The sequence below is a fragment of the Amphiura filiformis genome, chromosome 10, assembly GCF_039555335.1.
Source record: "Amphiura filiformis chromosome 10, Afil_fr2py, whole genome shotgun sequence".
In the NCBI taxonomy this organism is placed as follows: domain Eukaryota; kingdom Metazoa; phylum Echinodermata; class Ophiuroidea; order Amphilepidida; family Amphiuridae; genus Amphiura; species Amphiura filiformis.
The window spans coordinates 21335439-21355701 of record NC_092637.1 but is presented as its reverse complement, the minus strand read 5'-3'; the positions used below and the strand labels follow the sequence as shown (position 1 = coordinate 21355701).

Genomic DNA, 20263 nt, shown 5'->3' with positions numbered 1-20263 from the left:
TGATCTAATCATCCCGGCTGGAAGATGTTGAGGAAGACTCGTATACTATACATCACGCTCATACGTTAAATGACAATTTGACGTACAATCACGTATGTGATGCATGGTTTGAGGTCTATTCAGTCAGTAAGTTAGATCTCGTCATACACATTATTGTCATGGTATTATATTGTAATTGTATACGTCAATTTTGTTCAGTTTGATTCAACCGGCTTATAAAGTTTTACTTTACACGGAAGGGGAAAGTTAGCAAAAAACAATTAATTTGTGAGTGTAAAAGGGGTTTAGGGTGGTTTTGGGGGAAAGGGGGGGAGGCAAATAATATTTATAAAATTATAAGTAAGGCGAGAAAAAAAGAAACCCTGTTCTACGGGCGGACGGACCTTTCAAGTAGGGTCGGTCGGTCGGTTGGTATTTTTTTCAATTTTTTTAAATAACCCAAAAAATCACAAAAATCTGTAAATACATTTCAATTTGAGAAAATACCAAAACAAATTATCCTGAAATTTCCGAAATTTGGGGTCGGCATTCATTTGTACAGGAAAAATTTGTTTCCCAATTTGTTCAAAATTGTTCGTTGTTCGTCGCCTAAGTACATAAATAAATAATTAAATTAATAAATTAATAAATAATAAATAAATAAATAAATAAATAAATAAATAAATAAATAAATAAATAAATAAATAAATAAATAAATAAATAAATACAAATAAATAAACATTAGTTATGTTTGTACATGGGGGGGGGGGGTGATGTGCAATCAACATGATCCTTCGATATCCATGATTTATCCTTGCAAATTTATAGCATCGAACCTCCAGCCAATGTTCCTTGCCAGTGCTAGCCACAAAACAAGGTCACAACTGTAGCCACTCCTTCAATGGTCGCAATTTCAGTGATTGACAGTGATGTAATGCAAATATGGCGCTGGCCATCTGGTCACGTGCGCATTTATAAATGCGCATTTATATATACAACCGAAGTCTACTGTATAAGGTCGCATTTTATGCTATTGTGATTTCTTTTGTTCTATTGTAATGTTGGTCACCACCCTGTACACTTTATCTCAAATGCCAGCAAAAACGGCACATTTACTTTTGTTATCTTTTTCAGATCCATGCAATCCAGATGAATTTGCTTGTTCAGATGAGGGGCCATGCATCCAGAGCAGTTATGTTTGTGACGAATTCCCAGATTGTGTAGAAACAAACAAAGATGAATTGGGCTGTGAGTTTTTCTATTGCCAAAATGACATTTTGTTCACAAATCAGACAATAACTATTAATAAAAGGTATCACATATTTTACAATTTCAGTCAATTTTCCAAAATGTTAAGGTACATAACTGGGGAACTTTTGTCTAAAATGGTGAAAACATGATTACATCACGCGAGAGATTAACGCCAGCACAAAACAAAAGGTCGTAATAATGCGGTATTGACAAACTTGTAACGATGTGTAGCCTTTGCGATTACCACTGATTCTAACACAACAAACCTCCATGCATCATTGACTATCTATATACAAGTAACGTTGTTGAAGTAAACATCTCAAACAAAAGTAACTAACCCCCTTTAAATAGTGACCATTATTCAAAAACGGACAATTGTATTACAAATCTGAAAAATGCGTACATTTGAATCAATGTAACCCAAGATTTGAAAGTTGCAGTAAATTGTATTGATTTTGTATTCAGTATAATGATAGGAAATCTGTGTAATGATATCGGAGTGTTTTTGTATTGTATGTAAGTGCAACTTTCAAATCTGGACCTCATTACATTACATTGACCGGTGTTTTATTGTTTTCTGGGCTATCATATCAAATTAGGTGTCAAAATGCGCAGAAATAATCTCTGCTTCCAACGCATTTTAGTCAGATTTGTAATACAATAGCCCCTTTTTAAATAATGGCCATTATTTAAGGGGGTGTAGTTACTTTTTTTTGAGATGTTTACTTTTGAACTCAACTCTTATAGGTCCATGTCTACAAGAAGATGATTTTCGATGTGCTAATTTACGATGTATTTCCTCTGACCTGAGATGTAATGGGAAAGATGAATGTGACGATAACTCAGATGAGATCAATTGTAAGATGAATTTTACTCATTTTAGTATCATTTTTGATTTACGTATAATTTTATATAATATAGTGCATAATATCAAGAACCGGTCGATGATTTTTTATCATACCTGCGTTGGCGCAATGCGAGTTGTCAGATATCCGACATTTGTTTCAAAAACACATACACACCATATAATAGTAGATGCAAACATGGGGTTATTGTTGCTGCATCTTACACTTTTGGGACGTCATCCCGACAGCGAAAATATGTCCTAACAGTACTGTGAGCACAAGTTGAACTATTGGGACAACCACACTATAACGTAAACAAGCAAACACATCATGTGCTACACGAAATGTCAATCCTCTTAGTTAATGGAAGGTAACATTTGTTTCAAATGTTTGTATCTTACATAATTTTATTTAGATCCGTTTTCAATCCTTCAATTTGTTTTTGTTTTTTATTGTTATTTAGGCTCAACAACACCAGAGGCTACAACGAATCCATACACGACACGGGGTGTCATTGAATTGTCAACTACCACAAGATTCTTAACGACAACTCAAGGTAGATTGTTCTTTTGAGCTTATAATTTTGCTTTCCAACCGATTAGAAACACAAATCTGTCACTACGGAATTTTCTAGAAACACAGTTTACGCAATATAAATCTGATTGAATTTCTTCCGTTCTCTTTTTCACTTATTTTGCTGTTTATTGATGATGTCATATATAAGTTGATTTGATTTATTGGTAATTACTAATACATGTACTACTCGGAATACTTACTTTAGAAAGGCCTATTTTTCTTCTTCCCAGGTCCTTGTGATTTATATTACCGTCCCTGTTCACCTACGGGGCCATGCATTGAAGAGAAATATTTTTGCGACGGATATGTAGATTGCCCAGTTACGAAGATAGATGAAAATGAGTGTGAGTAAAATGTTGTCTAAGCAAGCAGCTATCCAAATACAAACCTATTAAAATGGAAGGGATCACACCATTAAATCAATATCTTATTCCTTTATGTGTTAAAACGTACCGAAGAATTCGTCATTTTCTCTTGGTTAAAATTCTATCGTGCATTCAAAGCACTTATATTCTACCCCAGAACCAGAATTTGGTAGTTGAGCGGCTCGATTTTCCGCAGTGCTACTTTGAACACATTGTAAACCACTACTACTCTCTACAGCACATCGGCTCGACGCCACCCTGTTGTGATTTCATCGTTATGACCAGATCTGGGCGCTGGACTTACCTTGTGTGAGTTGGTTAGAATATTTATAATAAGAAAAAAATATTTCCTCTCATGCAATGCGATAAACGCCGTCCAGATTAGATTTTTATACCATCAGAAACATAATTCTACATAATGTTTGTGTGCATAACCTTTTTTTCAGTTCAGTTTCAGCAGTTTATGAAAGACATATTCCAATGTTTATTTGTGACCGTTCACGGAGAATGAGCCGTAAATTCCTCCCCGGTCAATTTTTGTTTTATTTCGTGTTAAAAAATAAACATCATAAACTTTAAAATGGTATATCATTTGACTTCAAACGATATCCAGAAGCGGGGTTATGGTTTGTTCAACTTTGCTCCTTCAACAAAATAATAGCTTTTTTCGTTTCTACGTGTGTCTCTTTTTCCACATTGCTGGCAATAAATATCAAAGAGTCATAATTGGCGGTCATTTCAAATCATCCCCAAGTCAACGAGGTTTAAGAAAGTTCTCTCATTGTTAATTGTTGGTTATATGCATACCTATACAAAATACAATGCCTGGTAACCCACCACTTGAACAGGATTTAGCAAAAGCAAACAAAGACCAGAGCTATTAAAAGTTTTATAGCCATCTAAGGTAGAAGCTTATTATCCACTTCAACAGTAGGATAATTGATTAGTGTTTCACTATCAAAATGAGATCGATGTCGGGCCAGCTTAAGTTACCGATGAATACGACCTTCGTACACATTTTACACCGTAAATCAGAATACAATTTAGGGAATTTACGGCTCATTTGTGCTGCCGGGTCACATTTATAGGTTAATACATGAGTATGACTTGTTGGGAGTGAAATTGTACACAATAATGCACGTGTACTGAGATGTTGATGCGTCTAATGCACGATCCTCGAAGGAGGAGTGCATTAGACGTATCAACATCTCAGTACAAGTGCATTGTTTTGTAAAATTTCTCGAGCAACAAGTCATACGCATTTATTAACCTACTTTATACACGAGAAAAAAATCTCGTGATTTTTGCTATTTTTATAATAAAATTGTCACTAAAATTGTTGGAAAAAGCAAGGAAATATAAATTCATCCACCCGCAAGAAAAATGAACGCGTCCGAAAGCACCACGCGTACTACGCGGATTGAGCGCCCATGCAATTGTACAATATTTATGCACGGCTAGTAATTTTCTAACGGAGGCTCTGATTGGTTCTAACTATCAAGGAGTGTATGAATACTATTTACAGCACGGTAACATATAATTCAATGTCCAAAGGAGCTGAAATTCAAGAAATAAACTTTGGTGTTTGTATCTATTGATGTGTTACGAATGAAAACGATCTATTAAGGAATTATTGGATGGATTGGATGGCAAAGTCTGCACACTGTAACATGAGAGCATTCTGAATACAAAGAATATCCTTCTCATATAATTTTTTTTTTATTTTCTTGAAATGTTATTGATCGCGTGTTTTGTAATAATATAGTTTTCTGTAGTATAATTCCCAATGATAGGTCGGTGATGAATTGTAAGTTTCTTTAACACTTGATCAGACGAGTAATTTGTAATTTGGTATATATATATTTTGGACATATTATATGTATGGAAGTTCGCCTGCATTTGTCACAAAGTGTCCAATGCCCACAGCTTAACAGCGTTTTTATGGTGAACACGATGATGTACCTTATATACGAAGTTCTGTTGGATGCAAACCCTTATGATTTATCGTTGGAAGATTATTAACAAAAGATGAGAAACAGTTAATTTATTAACTACATAACATAATGTAGAGTCCACACCAGTTAATCATGCAATGACTTCGTTGAGATGGTAACAACTAAACTGCAAACTTTAACTTAAACCCATACAGGTCCATGTCTACGAGAAGGCGAGATACGATGTGATAACATACGTTGTATTCCTCGTGACAAAATATGTGATGGGCATGATGATTGTGGTGATAACTCCGACGAAACAAATTGTAAGCATGCTGTAAAAATGTAGGAAATCAACCCTGAATGAGAACGAATTATAGTACGCAAAACGAGTAAGGTACCAGTTACTTTACTCTACTTAGTGTATATCCTTAACAGAGACAATATGTCATTACTCATGGTTGTTTGATGGCATGTAAAACTGAGTCATTTTGATGAAAAGTTGACCAATGATGGCGCTATTTATCTTAAATCGTGTTTGCATCTTTAGAAGGGGTATACACGGTATTAGAACATCAGAAAAAGACTAACAAATGGCAAGGACTTTTTTAAAAGAAATTTATCATGAAATGTAAGGAATAAGTTATCTTATTTAGCTAATTTAAATTTAAAATATATGTAAATAGCTCCCTCAATGTGCACACAAATGTATAGTTTATAGAATAAAAAATACCACAAAAAAGCAGAAAAAGATGAATAATTATATAAAAATAGAAACGAAAATCTATGTTAAAAATAGCTACAAAATATATGTGTTTAGTGTGATAGCTGTTGGCATTGTCCAGGTCTAGAATTGAACATTATATAATGTTTTGTTAGAAAAATTAATAAATAATCACATCAAACAACCCCGGGCAAACAACCGTGAATTAGAAAGACCAGCCAAAGGCGGCATCTTTTAGCTCGGATTTAAGACCTCATCTGTTGAAATCATTCAAGAAATAAAGACACGATGATCCAAAAACCAAAGGAAGACGCAAATTCAAAAGTTGTTTTTTCTCAAACAAGATAACTAGCGCCTTTTGATTAGCGTCGTGCTTTCACTGATTGGAGCATAAAAGTTCCTTCCTTAGGTGTTAGATCACCGGTTTTTTTTCTCAACCAATTTCAACACATGTGACACACTCTGACGAAACCATTAACCAGTTGCATTTTTGACATTTTACGAGTTCAATATAGGCCCTAAATGTAAGCATTAGGCAATAAGCTTTAAAATGATACCAACATTAGTCCATCTTAATTTAAAAAGTTCGTCTGAAAGCCTTTCCAGTTAAAAACCTAACGTGGAGTGTGGACTTTTTAAAGATTTTTTGATCATTCCAGAAATAAAGCCACGATGATCCAAACAATGTTAAGCTAAAAACAACGGACATGACTCACAAGAGCCAACTCAGCGGTATCATAAAGATGGATCTACAACAACGCAATAATACCCAAAACTGTCATTAGAATTCACCATCTGTAACTTCCTAATTACGTTCCTCGAGAATCTGGAGACACTTGAATCGATGGCCTGGAGTAAGCCGATGCACTACCAATCAACACCGCCCTGTACCGAAGTAGGAATATATACGGTATACAGCTAAAGAGGCTCACCACTTCTGTAAAGTGCATTCAGGTCACCAAGTACCATCTCAGCAAACACTCTATAGATTGAAGCATTCAAACTCTGTGCAAAGAAGGCAAAGCAAATCAGATGGTTGGAACGGAGTTAACTAGATCAGAGACAGACAGGTAGAGCAGACCTTGACTTTAGAAAGAAGCAGAAGCTAATCAAAGACATGAAACCGCAGGAGCACAGGAAGTGCTTGACCGGTTTTGTCAAAGATGTGGATGAAGATGATAATGCTTATCTACCAATATGATTGTGCTAAGCAGGGACAGTGGCTCATGTGGGACTTGGGAATGCAAGTTGACACATCATGGAAGAAGCTGTTGTACGTGTGGACACCCGACCTGTTGTCGTTCCATATTAACGCCATACATGACCAACTGCCAACCACCACGAATCTGAGATTATGGGGTAAAACCAATCTAGGATCCTGCCAGCTATGCCATCACAGCAACTGTACACTAATCCATATCCTAAATGGCTGCAACCTCTCATTTCAAAGTGGTCGATACAACTGGCGTCATGAACATTGTGATGCCCTTCATCGATGAGGCTAACCAAAGGAAACATGGTATGTCAGACAATACAAACTACATCGCTACTATCACATTCCGCACTGCAGATGGTACAGCCTACAGGAACCTAACCTTGCATCTTCTAAAGAAGGAATGTACAAACATCTTACAAACGGCCAACGACTGAGAAGTCCTAATAGATGCAGAACACAAACAAATAGTGTTCCCTTTCCAAAATAGCAGAGGCAGCTAAACGTCCTGACATTACCATCTACTCTGAAAGGACAAGAAGAGTAATTATAATTGAACTCATTGTTTCAATGGAGGAGAACCAGTCCAATGTATGCCTGAACAAAGCAAATATCAAGACCTTATAGCTGAGTGCGAGAATAGAGGTTTTTGCGCCCACTACTTCCCAATTGAAGTGGGAAGCAGAGGCTTTTAAAAATACCTCACTGACACTTTTCAAAGCTCTGCACTAGTCCTGCCTGCTGCCTTACATCACCCAGGTCAACCGTTGCAACGGTGTGGCACTTACTGGTGTAGCTTTCATTCATGGTTTATTAAAAGACACGGTAGCAGCTAAAAGCTGAATTGCTGTGAAATTTACAATCATTAAAAAACAATGATTAAGCCCTGTTATTCATAGGCTTAATTATAAGCTTTTTGATTGTTTGTAAGTACGATCAAAGAGAAGAAACACCGTTCAAGGAACTATTCCCAAGCCACATCCACAAGAGGAAACTACAATGGAGTGCTCTTCATAAAAATGGTGAAATAAGGCCTCGAAGGTGACAGCGCTGGTGTTCTACCAATATGAGCGAACTTTTTGACAATAGCAGACCACCTTTTAATCTCTCAAGGAGGTTTCAATGTGCTAAAGATGAAGAATTTTGTTGAGATTTACGATTTGTGTGGTGGATTTGAAAAAAAAAACCAGCGGAAAAGACGGAATAACGGACAAAAAAACGGGCTAATTTATTTGATGCGGGCTGGGGCTTTGAGACGAACTAGTAAATTAAGATTACTTTTCAATATATGGATCATTTGGTAAAAAAATGCTATTCTGAGAAGTGGCACAATAGTTTTCTGTTTTACACAAGTTTGAATAGGATTATCCTAAATTAGTTAAACTGTTCTCAATAAGTATATTCAAGGATTTGAAAGTCAAATTAGTCCCACAGTCAAGAACCATGAAACTCAGAATTTCAAATTTTGAACTTTTTATGGGGATGTCATCTCGCCTATAACTCAAAAACCTGTCTGGCGACATCGTTCTGGTTTTGTTGGAGTGTTTCACAAAATTAATGAAGTCTTAAATCAGACCTCAATATTACAGGCACTTGCTGCTTGTTTTAATTTTAACATAACTGGTGCCTTCATTCTTTGGCGCAATACGAAAGGTCAAGATTTTTAAATGATCGTCGGCTTTTCATCCGAGCTACATACACTTTATGTGCATATCATTAGATATACATGTATACAGTTTACTTCACTTCGAGGCCTATTAAATATCAAAAATATCAATTTTTAATAATATGCCATAACATTTTTTATTATACCTCGAATTTCAAAAAAATCTAAATTATTTGATATCGGAAGGACATCACTCGTTTTTAGAATGCGATTCGATATGTCTAATGTGCTCCAAAACCACTATTCAAACGTTGCTATCCAAGCCCTTAACAATGAAAATCCGCAGAAGGGATTTGAACCACCCATACCCTTTACTAGACAGTGTTATGTTGGTAAAAAGTAGCCATACGTCTAAAAGATAAACAATTCTGATGTAATCATCGCTTGTTCATTAAACATTAAAGAATGATATGCTTAAGGACTCGGATAGCAACGTTTGCACAGTATTTTTCTAATAATTCTAGGTCCTTTCGGGAAAAATATGTACCTTCAATACGAAAAGTCAAATTTTTAAATGATCGTCGGCTTTTCCTCCCAGCTACATATACTTTAAGTACATATCATTATAAAGTTTACTTTGAGGACTGTTAAATATCAAAAATATCAATTTTGAATATTTTCCCATAAAATTTGTATTATAATGCATACTTCAAAAAATCTACGACTGTTGAATGTCATTAAACTGTTTAATAATTTGCCATTAAGGGTTAAGACCACCCTTAAATCAAAAGCGAAAACAATTGTTTAATTTTTGGATGATTTAATTTGTGTTATTTTTTTCAACTATAAGGTCCAACCACGATGAAAATGGCTACAACAGAATCATCCACAACTGAACGATTAAGTACATCCATGACAACAGAATCTTCAAGCACAGTAGAACTGACAACTGAATCGGGTACTTTTATTATTTAATGTCTTTCATATTACTGTAATGATGTAGCGTTCAATCTGCTAACCATATCACTGTTGTGTTACTTTTAATCTTAAAAATACCTTTAATTTTTCCGATGTATGCAGAGAAGGTTATTAGTTCATTTGCTAGACTTTAGGATTGACAGTTACTGACCAACACCCCCTCTCCGACAAATTTTTACTCAAGTCCCGGGTTACATGATGTTCCGGGTCATATCCCCTGGTACCAAGGTGCCGCAGTTGGCTTTGACAGATGCATAATATCCCATCCATCACATTACATTTATTTTACATTATTATGTACATGAGACATGTCCAGGACCAGGTAGTTTCGATTTTTCATCGGATTGTTGGTTAAATATGAAAAAGGAAATCACTAATCTAATCTAAATATTACGTTTCAACTTAATATTAGTTGTTGGTATTTTGCGAGTGCAAAAGAAAACCCTCCCCACCACTTTCTGCTTTTGTCAGTTTTGAATTATCTGTTAACATTACGGAGATTGAATAGAATAAGCTGGAAATTTGTTCCCAAAAATTGCAAATGTCTGTGATTTCTTATCTTGACTGGGAATATCCCCAAACCACAATTCCTCCTGGCTCCTCTTCTAATGATAACGCAATGCCAAAGTTCATCAGTCTCTGTCCCAGATATGGTGTCATCGATCTAAGGTATGTATTGTGACCGACAATGTGTCAGAGTCCAACAAAATTTGCTTAAGATCTCTAAGCAGTTTTATTACAGGGTGATCAAGGTTTGGTCATAGTTTAGCATACTAATGACAACAAATGTTGTATTGGCTAAACAGATCCTTGTGAGGGAAATCCATGTCAACATGGGGGTACATGCGAATATATATTATACTCCGAGAGGAATTATAGCTTCGACGACTATGTATGCATATGTCCTGTTGGACGGAGTGGATACTTGTGTGATATTGGTAAGTTAGATAGATAGATAGATTGATTGATAGCTTCAATATCTTCAACGACAATGAATACATATTTATGTTGGATGTAGTGGATATCTGTGTAATGTGATATGTTGCAATGGTTTATAAACTGACATTGTCCAGCTATTTTGTTCTATGTTAGTAATAGTTTCTTTAAGTCAAATAGATGACAACATGGTGTCAAAGTTAATCGGTCTGTCTCAGACCACCTTTTTCCACCCCAACACTTTTGTCAATCAGTCGGGTGAAATGCACCCAAGGGGGGGTAGCTATTACGGCGAGCGTAGCGATCCGAAAATTTTCGTTCAGAGTACACTCTTATTTCAGAACAATAGTTTTCGAGTTTAAGCAATTTCCGTTTAAATGCACACATTTCATTTAAACAATTTGGTTTAACAGGTTTAAACAGAGACGTTTAATATCGTTAACTATTCACAAGATAAAGTCTTTAAAGCATGTTCCTTAGCCACGTTATGCATGGACTTCTTTGAAATTTTAAAGATAGATATTTATAGGTTCATTTGCTAGACTTATCAACATTGGAATTGACAGTTCCCGGCCAAAACCCAGTCGGAAATTTTTTTAAGGTCAAGTCCCAGATTACATGATGTTAAGTCCAGGGTCATATCTCCGGACCCCGGGTACCCTGGGGCAGGCGTTGCATTTGACAGTTGCACAATGTATGCGAGAGAGAACGGTTTACACGGAATATTGACTAGATTTTATTTTTTTACTCGGATACATAGAGGGTTGAACAATAAAACAGAAAACAGAAACAAAATAAATATTTTATGCATGAAATTGTAGTTGTTGAACGAATGTCACAGTTGACCAAGATCTAATGAATTCAAATCTATCAAGAATTATGTTTCAGCATCAAATAGAACAGAAATAAACTCGTATTATTGACCCATTCATATGTTTAAGCAATTATTGTTTAAGTCGAGAGTATTTTAAACCAATGTTTTTGGTGGGATGCTTGGGTATGATGAGCATCCCGCCAAAAATACTTTTGTTGAAATCCCCCTTATATCAGTGATCTATTTGATGATTTTTTATGTGTTCTCAAAACTTATTTTACGAGTATTTCATATATTTTTGTACAGATATTGATGAGTGTGCTACAGATACTGATAATTGTGACATAAATGCTGCATGCAGCAATACCGACGGATCCTTCATATGTACATGTAGTTCTGCATACACTGGAGATGGAGTAACATGCCATGGTTAGTCTATTTTGTTCCATATCACAATTTTTTTAAATAATTATTGTTAACTATTATGTCGATTCCAATTAGCTTTTGAAAATAGTGCATTAGTATTATAACTATCTACTTACATAAACGATGCCCCATTGGTACAAGTTTTGTATATTGGGTGCAATAAGCGAACAGGAAATTTAGCATATTTGAACGTTTCTGTTCTGTTTTCCTAAGCCTTTTTAGAGCGTGTTATTGGAAAGATGCCCATCAAATATTTGCCTTTGTCCCCCCCCCCAACCTCAGGGTTGAATATTATTGAACCGTTATAACTACTTCTTACAAACAAAAAGGATCATTGTAACTTAGACTTTCCTTCATATGTTCAATATACTTGACTAACTAATGTTGTAAAAAAGACTAATTTTGTGCATTTTCTTCGTTGTCAGCACGGCATGTTCATTTTGTACGTGCAAAATCTTCAATACTGTACTGGCTAAATAAGCGGCATCGCTCCATCACAGGAGAGTGTTTTTGTATAGATAGACTGGCGTTACGATCACTATGTTTGGAAATCGCAAGCTTTCTGTTATTTTGACTGGGCATTTACAACATATCAATTTGTAAGCGCTCTTTTTAAAAGTCATAGTTCATTGAATTTACAACCGTATGACAAAACAGGCGAAAATAGTTTTTGCAGAAGATTTGCAATTTAAAGAGAATTGGTCATTGCTCATTCAAATGACGCTAGTATATGGATAATATAAGTGTGCTCTTTTATTCAACAGATTTTCCACATTCGCCTTGCTATAACATTGAATTGTGTTATCTGTTGACCTAGTGCCGGAAAGTGTTTTTAGGGGAAGTGTTAGCTTTCGTTTGATATAAAAAAAATTCTGATTGGATTAAGGGAACACTTGAGGTTTCGACAAAACCAATCAAAGAGGCCCATTTTTTAGCTAGAAGCTTCACAGCTCCTACATTGCTATGCACTCAACCGTGTAGTGTAATCAAAGACTGTGTGAAGACATTCACTGCTTGTTGTTCTCTGCTTGGAAGCTCTTGGGACGAAAATGTGTGCTCAGGTGTATCGAGCATGATGCAGTCATGTCTACAGTAGAATTCATCTCGACCTTTGCAGGACTTAAACCCCATTAAAAGCTATTAAACCAAGATAACACCCATTGAAGCAGCTCAACTGATTAAATCAGATCTTCTCTGGTTGTGCACAAGTGTCTGTTTTCAATGTGCGACATCGCAATAAAGCTGGTATTATAGCTTCAGTTGGGTAACCGATTATAATGGAAACGAAAGGAAACAATGGTATGTGTACCTTTGTTCACGAAATGAGACAAAGACCTGCTTTTTGTTAACCAGCATTCTTCAAAATGAGCAACATAATGATTGTTGACTTAACACGGTTTGGAAATAATTTCTTCATATTTTTGGTGTTATCTGTCGTTTACATATCCTTCCTAAAACACAAAAGTGCGACCCTCTCCAAACATCTAAATTAGCTAAAATTTAGGACATGTTACAAAACTATATTTTCTAGAACCTATTTAGAATAGTTTAAATGTAGCTTGTACCGTTTTTTGTGGCATCCTTCAGAACGGAGCGGTCCGTTACCAATATAGCTCAATATTTTCGGTCAAATCTCCATTCAATTAACACGGGGAGTTGGCTAGCTATGAGCTAGCTATGCTTTGCCCTCACTCATATTTTACAAAAGTGCGACCATTTCTGAACATCTAACCTAGCTGTAATTTTAGGTCATGTTAGAGAAACATATTTGCTAGAAGTTAAAGAGAATAAATAAAATATTGGCTGGTTATTTTTCACACAGTGATGTTAACTAGGCAAGTGTCCATTCTTCCAACACACATCATTTGTAGAGGTCACGCGTCAATGGTGAGAGCACTGTGTATTGTGTATAGGAAAACGGACAGTAACTGCAGTATGGGTGGAAAATGTGCGCATGAAGTAGTATAGATACTACCATAGCCCGACCCCTCGACCCCTGGGTCATGACCCTTAAAACGGAAATTATAAAAAATAATCCAAAATACAATATTGATTTTAGGACTATGGTAGTATCTATACTACTCATGATGGTTTATAAGAGAATCGTTTTTGTATAGAAACCCTTCCATATGTATATAATATTACGACTACTACCCAGACCATTACGCGCTTAACCTAATAATATAAACGGCACTATTAACACTTATACTGACATGTGTCCTTAAAGTTGTTCTATATCACGTAATGCATCTTTTAATACACCAAAAAGTGCTAATTCTTAAGAAAAGTAATAGTCATTTCGACAAAAATATCTTATTTTCATACATTTTTGTACAGATACTGATGAATGTGCGGCAGGTACTGATAACTGTGACACAAATGCTGCTTGTACCAACACCGTCGGATCTTTCACATGTGAATGTAATACCGGTTTCACTGGAGATGGAGTAACATGTAGGCCTACGGGTTAGTCAATTTTTCCCATATCGTCATTCTTTTGATTTCAAATAATTGTCACCTTTTCCTGAAAATACTAATAATAGTTCATTCCTATCAAACTTGTCAACTATGATTGCTTTTTCAAAAGAAAGTTGTGCTCTTCAGAAAGAATAAAAGGAGACGTAGCCTAAATGTTATATGCAGCGAAATTAGCAATATATATATTTATATTGGTTAACAGAGAAACACGGGTTCTTTCCTAATTTAGGTTTAAACGCTATGCTAAAATTACTTAACTGCCCGATTTTTATATCAAGATTGTACCGTGTAAAATGAAGTTTCATGCTTATCGTCAAAGATTTCACATAATTTACACTCAAATGATATGATATTTCTTTCATTTTTTAAAATTAAAAACTACTTCAAATTTCCCATTTTCTTAAATTACCCATCGTAAGAGCACCGACCAGATGGTTCGTGATTCAAATCAATTCAGTCACATTTGCTACACAAAGACACGAAAGTGGCTCAAGCTGTTTTAGGACTACATTACACAATTGACCATATCGTCGCGTGTATATCACCGATTCTATTGAATAAATCGTATGTATTAGCTTAAGGTGGTACTACACCCCTTTATAAATTTGTGACTATTTTTGTATTTATCTCAAAAAATAATAACACACTGGTAACAAAAGTTATGTATATTATAGGGGCAAGGAACTCAGTTACTACACTGGAATTTCAGTGACTCAAGACAAGTGGTACGTTGTTTATGATAAGAAAAGAGTTACCGTTAGAATGTACCTCATTTCTTAACATATATAATGAACTACTTGTCTTGAATCACTGAAATTTCAGTGAAGTAATTGGATTCCTTGCCCCTATAATATACATAACTTTTGTTACCAGTGTGTAGTTATATTTTGAGAAAAATGCAAAATTAGTCACAAATATTACCTTGACTACAAAGTAAACATCAATACAATCGATAAGCGACATGTTTTTCTAATATTCTACAACTTAATTGTCTAAATTGTATGATTGTTTTGGTTACAATATGTACATAGCGTTTGTTTATTTTGTTTCTTTTATTATGATAATGCATGATATTTTGTATATTTTGGTTTCTAATTAAAGGACCAGATTTTATATATAACGGGTGGTTAACGGCTTTTTCTGACACACTCGTATTGAGGTGGACATGGTCAAGAGAATTTCCAGTAGCGGGCTTTATGATTGAATATAAAATAGATGGCACTGATGCGTGGAATATCGAGTATGCCACGGCAGATCAAAGAATGATAACGTTGCAGGTGTTAAGTAGAGGACTGTATGAGGTACGGATCTCTATCATTCCGCTTATCGTAACAAGCGTCCCAACAACAGTACCGATACCAGGTATGTAATTATTTAATGTATATCTGTACATACGATACTGATGTTTTGTTCGTAGCTAAAGTTCTATAAAACATATCCATGTAAACATGTAAAAAGTACTCACGTTTAATGGAGACTCAACGATTCTCGATTACTTAGTCTTGAGTGATGACATGATCCAGCAACACTGATGTATTTTGTTCCCTTAAAGATCAGAATGTTATAATATGGCATGTGGTCGAGTCTTTTGCGGACTCGTTCCTGGTGAGGTGGATATGGCCAACTGAGATTCCAGTAGCTGGGTTTATGATTGAATATAAAATAGATGGTACGGATGCGTGGAATATCCAGTATGCCATGGCAGATCAAAGAATGATAACGTTGCAGGGGTTGATAAGAGGACTGTATGAGGTACGGATCTCTGTCATCCCGCTTATAGCAACAAGCGTCCCAACAACAGTACCGATGCTAGGTATGTGATTATTTAATGTATATCTATACATACGATACTGATGTGTTGTTCGTAGCTTAAGTTCTATAAAACATATCCATGTAAAAAGTACTCACGTTTAATGGAGACTCGACGTTCCTCAATTTCTTAGTCTTGAATGATGACATGATCCAGCAACACTGATGTATTTTGTTCCTATTTAAAGATCAGAATGTTATAATATACGAGGTATGGTTAATGTCTTTTGCGGATTCGCTCTTGGTGAGATGGACATGGTCAACTGATTTTCCAGTAGCGGGCTTTATGATTGAATATAAATTAGATGGTACTGATGCGTGGAATATCGAGTTTGCCACGGCAGATCAAAGAATGATAACGTTGCAGGGGTTGACGAGAGGGCTATATAACGTACGGATCTCTATCGTTCCGCTTATTACTACAACTGTCACGACAACAATCTCGATACCAGGTGTGTGAATGTTGTTTATCTTATTTTCCCCTTTTTTGTACGTGAGGGTGGGGTGTGGGAGTGCGTAGGTGTTTGCCAGCAAACGAGTACACACAGACACACCCCCCAAACTACCCCACCACACCCCCCAACACACACACTCGTTTTTTTAATATTCAAACTGTGAACCACTCTGCAACGGTGGGCCGTCCTCGCTTCAAGGAGGTCTGCAAATGACCGCAATTGCATGTAAAATGTATTTGCAAAATACGTCCTTTATCGTACGTGAGAAATAACCTCCGCAGTTGGAAAAATTATACACAACAATACAAAAGGCGGAACACGTCCTCGGTATGTCTATTGAGTACGGATTCAGACGGCCTTGTTTGCAAAGTCCTAAATGGCGTCCACGTTTGGAGGCTATTACACGTGAGAGGTGTGCGTGTCTGGGTGTGTATTTTATAGACCTATACTTCACAAAAAGTAGTATAGTGCAAACTTGTGGTGACAGCCTATTTTCCTGCTTACAGTTGAGTGTGCTGAAGATGAATTCAAATGTGCAGAAGGACACCAATGTATTCCTGCAGTGTTGCGCTGTGATTATTCTACTGACTGTGCGGACAACAGTGATGAAGTTGATGGTTGTGTGTGTGATCCAAGTAGTGACTTTGAGTGTACTGATGGAGGATGTATCGCTATGATATGGAAATGTAATGGTGAACCAGATTGTTTTGATGGCAGCGATGAAGCAACAGATTTATGTCTCCTCACTACTCCAACACCAACAATGACAATGACCATGGAACTATCAACATCCCCTGGTGAAGTATTTTCTCCATTGGATTCCGTATACAGACTTGACAATAAGTATGGAATGGTTTTCACGAAGTGCCAAAGCTAATATGCAAGAAGTCTGAAAAAACTGCATGGGCTAAATGTTAATTGTGGTGTGTCGGGAAAGGGTGTCAATTATTGTTTTGATTAATGTGTTTTACATGACTTATCATGGTGTTCGTATCATGAATTGAAGGAGGCTATATTTGAGCTTTTATGGGTGGGGAGGGGGGCAAAATGTCCGAATTTGGGCAACATTGTTCTGTTGTTATTAATTTTGTGGGGTTTGAGGTGATTTTGCCTTAACTTAAACACAAGAAATGTACACTTATTATTGTACTTAGCGGTTTTCTTATAGCGCGAGTTTATTTGACAACCTGAAATCCACGCAGGCGTTTTTATAATGTAAGTTTAAAACATTTAAAGCTATTTAAACCCAATGTACCATTTAAACTTTCTGAGTACGTTCCACGTATAAAAGCCATATTTAAGCTCCTCCCCTTTTCAAAACTGGTGCAATAAGAGTGAATATCAGCCCTGATGAACCCAATTGATGACGGAGTTTAGAAAATATCACCTCAAACCCCAATAAATTTTATTATAACAGAACAATGTTGCATAAACTCCGACACTTTGCCCTCCAGAAAACTTAAATCCGCCATTTTATGCAAATTCGCTACATCAAAATATTCATTACTTCTTTTCAAGGCTGTATATTGGCGTGTTTTTATATTGCATTCCTTTGCTGGAATATATGCCTCAAATATAATTAAAGACAGAGATAAAAAGAATGTATCGCGTCTGACGCCATCTGTCAATCAAACTCGAGCACGGTTTGTTTTCAAAGATGCAAACCATCTCAAAAGTTAGGTCTTTATATCAGGAAACTTTCTTTGGCGAGGGCAGCATGTCAACAATGCCTAGAAAAGCTGCTTTTTGCCTTGTAAAAGTACGTAATTTTCCCCATTCACTGCTATTCCTTTTCTCCGATCAGCACCAGATACATCGACCTTCCTTTTACGCGCTATTAACTTGTGTTAACCAATCAAGGATCATAATTGACAGTGACATCAGACGCGATAAATTCTTTTTATCTCTGTCTTTAATTATAGTAATAGTAGCATCATTTTTGTGTTTTTGTTTCTATTTAAAGATCAAAATGATATAATATACGAAGGACGGTTAGCGGCTTTCGCGAATTCGCTCGTGGTGAGATGGATATGGCCAACTGATTTTCCAGTAGCGGGCTTTATGATTGAATATAAATTAGACGGTACTGATGCGTGGAATATCGCGTATGCCACTGCAGATCAAAGAATGATAACGTTGCAGGTGTTAAGGAGAAGATTCTATGAGATACGAGTCTCTATCATTCCGCTAATCACCACAACCGTCACAACAACAGCTCCGCTACCAGGTGTGTAAATGTTGTTTTTCCTATTTTTCTTTTCTTATTATTTATACGGGTGTGTGGGGCTGTGTGTCTGAAGGGTGTGTTGGCCAGCAAACGAGGACATACATTCAGTTTTTACATTAAAACCGTTGACCATTCTGCAATGGTAGAGCGTCTTTAGGAGGTCTGCAAAACGACCGCAATTTCATGTATGCATTTGCAAAATACGTCCTCTATCATACATGAGATATAGATTAAACGTCCTCAGTTGCTAGGTAAAATTCCATACACACACAAAATGACCAAAAACGTCATCGATATGTCGATTGAGTACGGATTCACACGGCCTTGTGAGCATAGTCCTAAACGGCGTACACGTTTGGAATTGATTGCACGTGGGGATGCGTGTCTGGGTTTGTATTTTGTAATGTAAACTTGTGGTTTTGATAGTGGTGAAGTCGATGGTTGTGTGTGTGATGCAAGTAGTGAGTTTGAATGTGCAAGTGGAGGCTGTATTGATGCTACTTGGAAATGTGATGTTGTACCAGATTGTTTTGATGGAAGCGATGAAGCAGCAGATTTATATCACCTAGTAAAGTATTTTCTCCTATTGTAGTCAGTGGGTAATATTCAGTCATAAAAAACAACTACCCCGCAAGACAGGATGTTCCTAAGAGTCCGGCATGAAAGACCCGTCCGGCCTGAAAGTAATTTGTCCATAGTATGTTATGTGTAAATTTTGTTTTTGCTGTACTGGTGCTCAAGCGCTGTCATAGTGTCTAGTTATTAGTAAACAACATTTCCAAGATGGGGAAAAGTGCAAAATCGTCCCGCTGACCCACTACCAAATTTGAAAATAACTTTTAACGGGACGTGTTTTAGAGAGTAGAGCATTCCTATGCTTTAATGCCTCAAATGTGTTTTTGTTTCTATTTCAAGATACAAACAATATAATATACGAGGTATGGTTAAGGGCTTTTGCGGACTCGCTCCAGGTGAGATGGACATGGTCAACTGAATTTCCAGTAGCGGGCTTTATGGTTGAATATAAATCCACTGGTACTGATGCCTGGAATATCGAGTATGCCACGGCAGATCAAAGAATGATAACTTTGCAGGGGTTAGTTAGAGGACTCTTCTATGTGGTACGGATCTCTGCCATACCTCTTTAATCACCACACCTGTCACAACAACAGTACTGATTCTAGGTATGTGGATATGTGTTTTTGTGTACGTCGTATAGTTACATAATACCTTTATATCATTTGTATTTATTAGCATATAATATAAACATTAATTTCCATTTATGTAATGTGATTTATACTAGAGCGCTGATAGTGGACTTAATAATCTAATCACTTCCTCCAGGACCGCTACTGTTAGCGCATTTCATGTCTAATAAAAATTGATATTCTATTCTCTAATCCCAAGCTATTGTCGAATATGGAGGATGTATAATATAAACTCGTTATAAACGTATAAACTTTATATAAACCATTTAATTAAATTATGTAAACCATTAAATAAATGACGGCCTATCAGTGAAGACTTCCGCCGTCTAATAAAACCCCTTTTAAAAATTAACACTGCTCAAAATGTTTGAGCTATTATATCCATATACCCCCGGCATATACCTTTTCTCCCATTAAACGGTACCTTGTCCTAAATGTT

The 20263-nt window shown here is 36.2% G+C and overlaps 1 protein-coding gene and 1 long non-coding RNA gene across 2 annotated transcripts; both read left to right on the top strand.

The window, feature by feature from the left end:
• Window positions 1-5178: 5178 nt before the first annotated feature.
• On the top strand, window positions 5179-10388 carry LOC140162155 (uncharacterized). Its single transcript, XR_011860203.1, has 3 exons — window positions 5179-5276; window positions 9344-9451; window positions 10278-10388. It is a non-coding gene; the product is annotated as an uncharacterized lncRNA (long non-coding RNA).
• A 4933-nt stretch (window positions 10389-15321) lies between these two features.
• Window positions 15322-18624, top strand: LOC140161733 (uncharacterized). Its single transcript, XM_072185030.1, has 5 exons — window positions 15322-15487; window positions 15678-15938; window positions 16123-16386; window positions 16896-17186; window positions 18353-18624. Exons 1-5 carry the CDS (start codon window positions 15322-15324, stop codon window positions 18622-18624), a joined length of 1254 nt encoding a protein of 417 aa, XP_072041131.1.
• Window positions 18625-20263: the final 1639 nt, after the last annotated feature.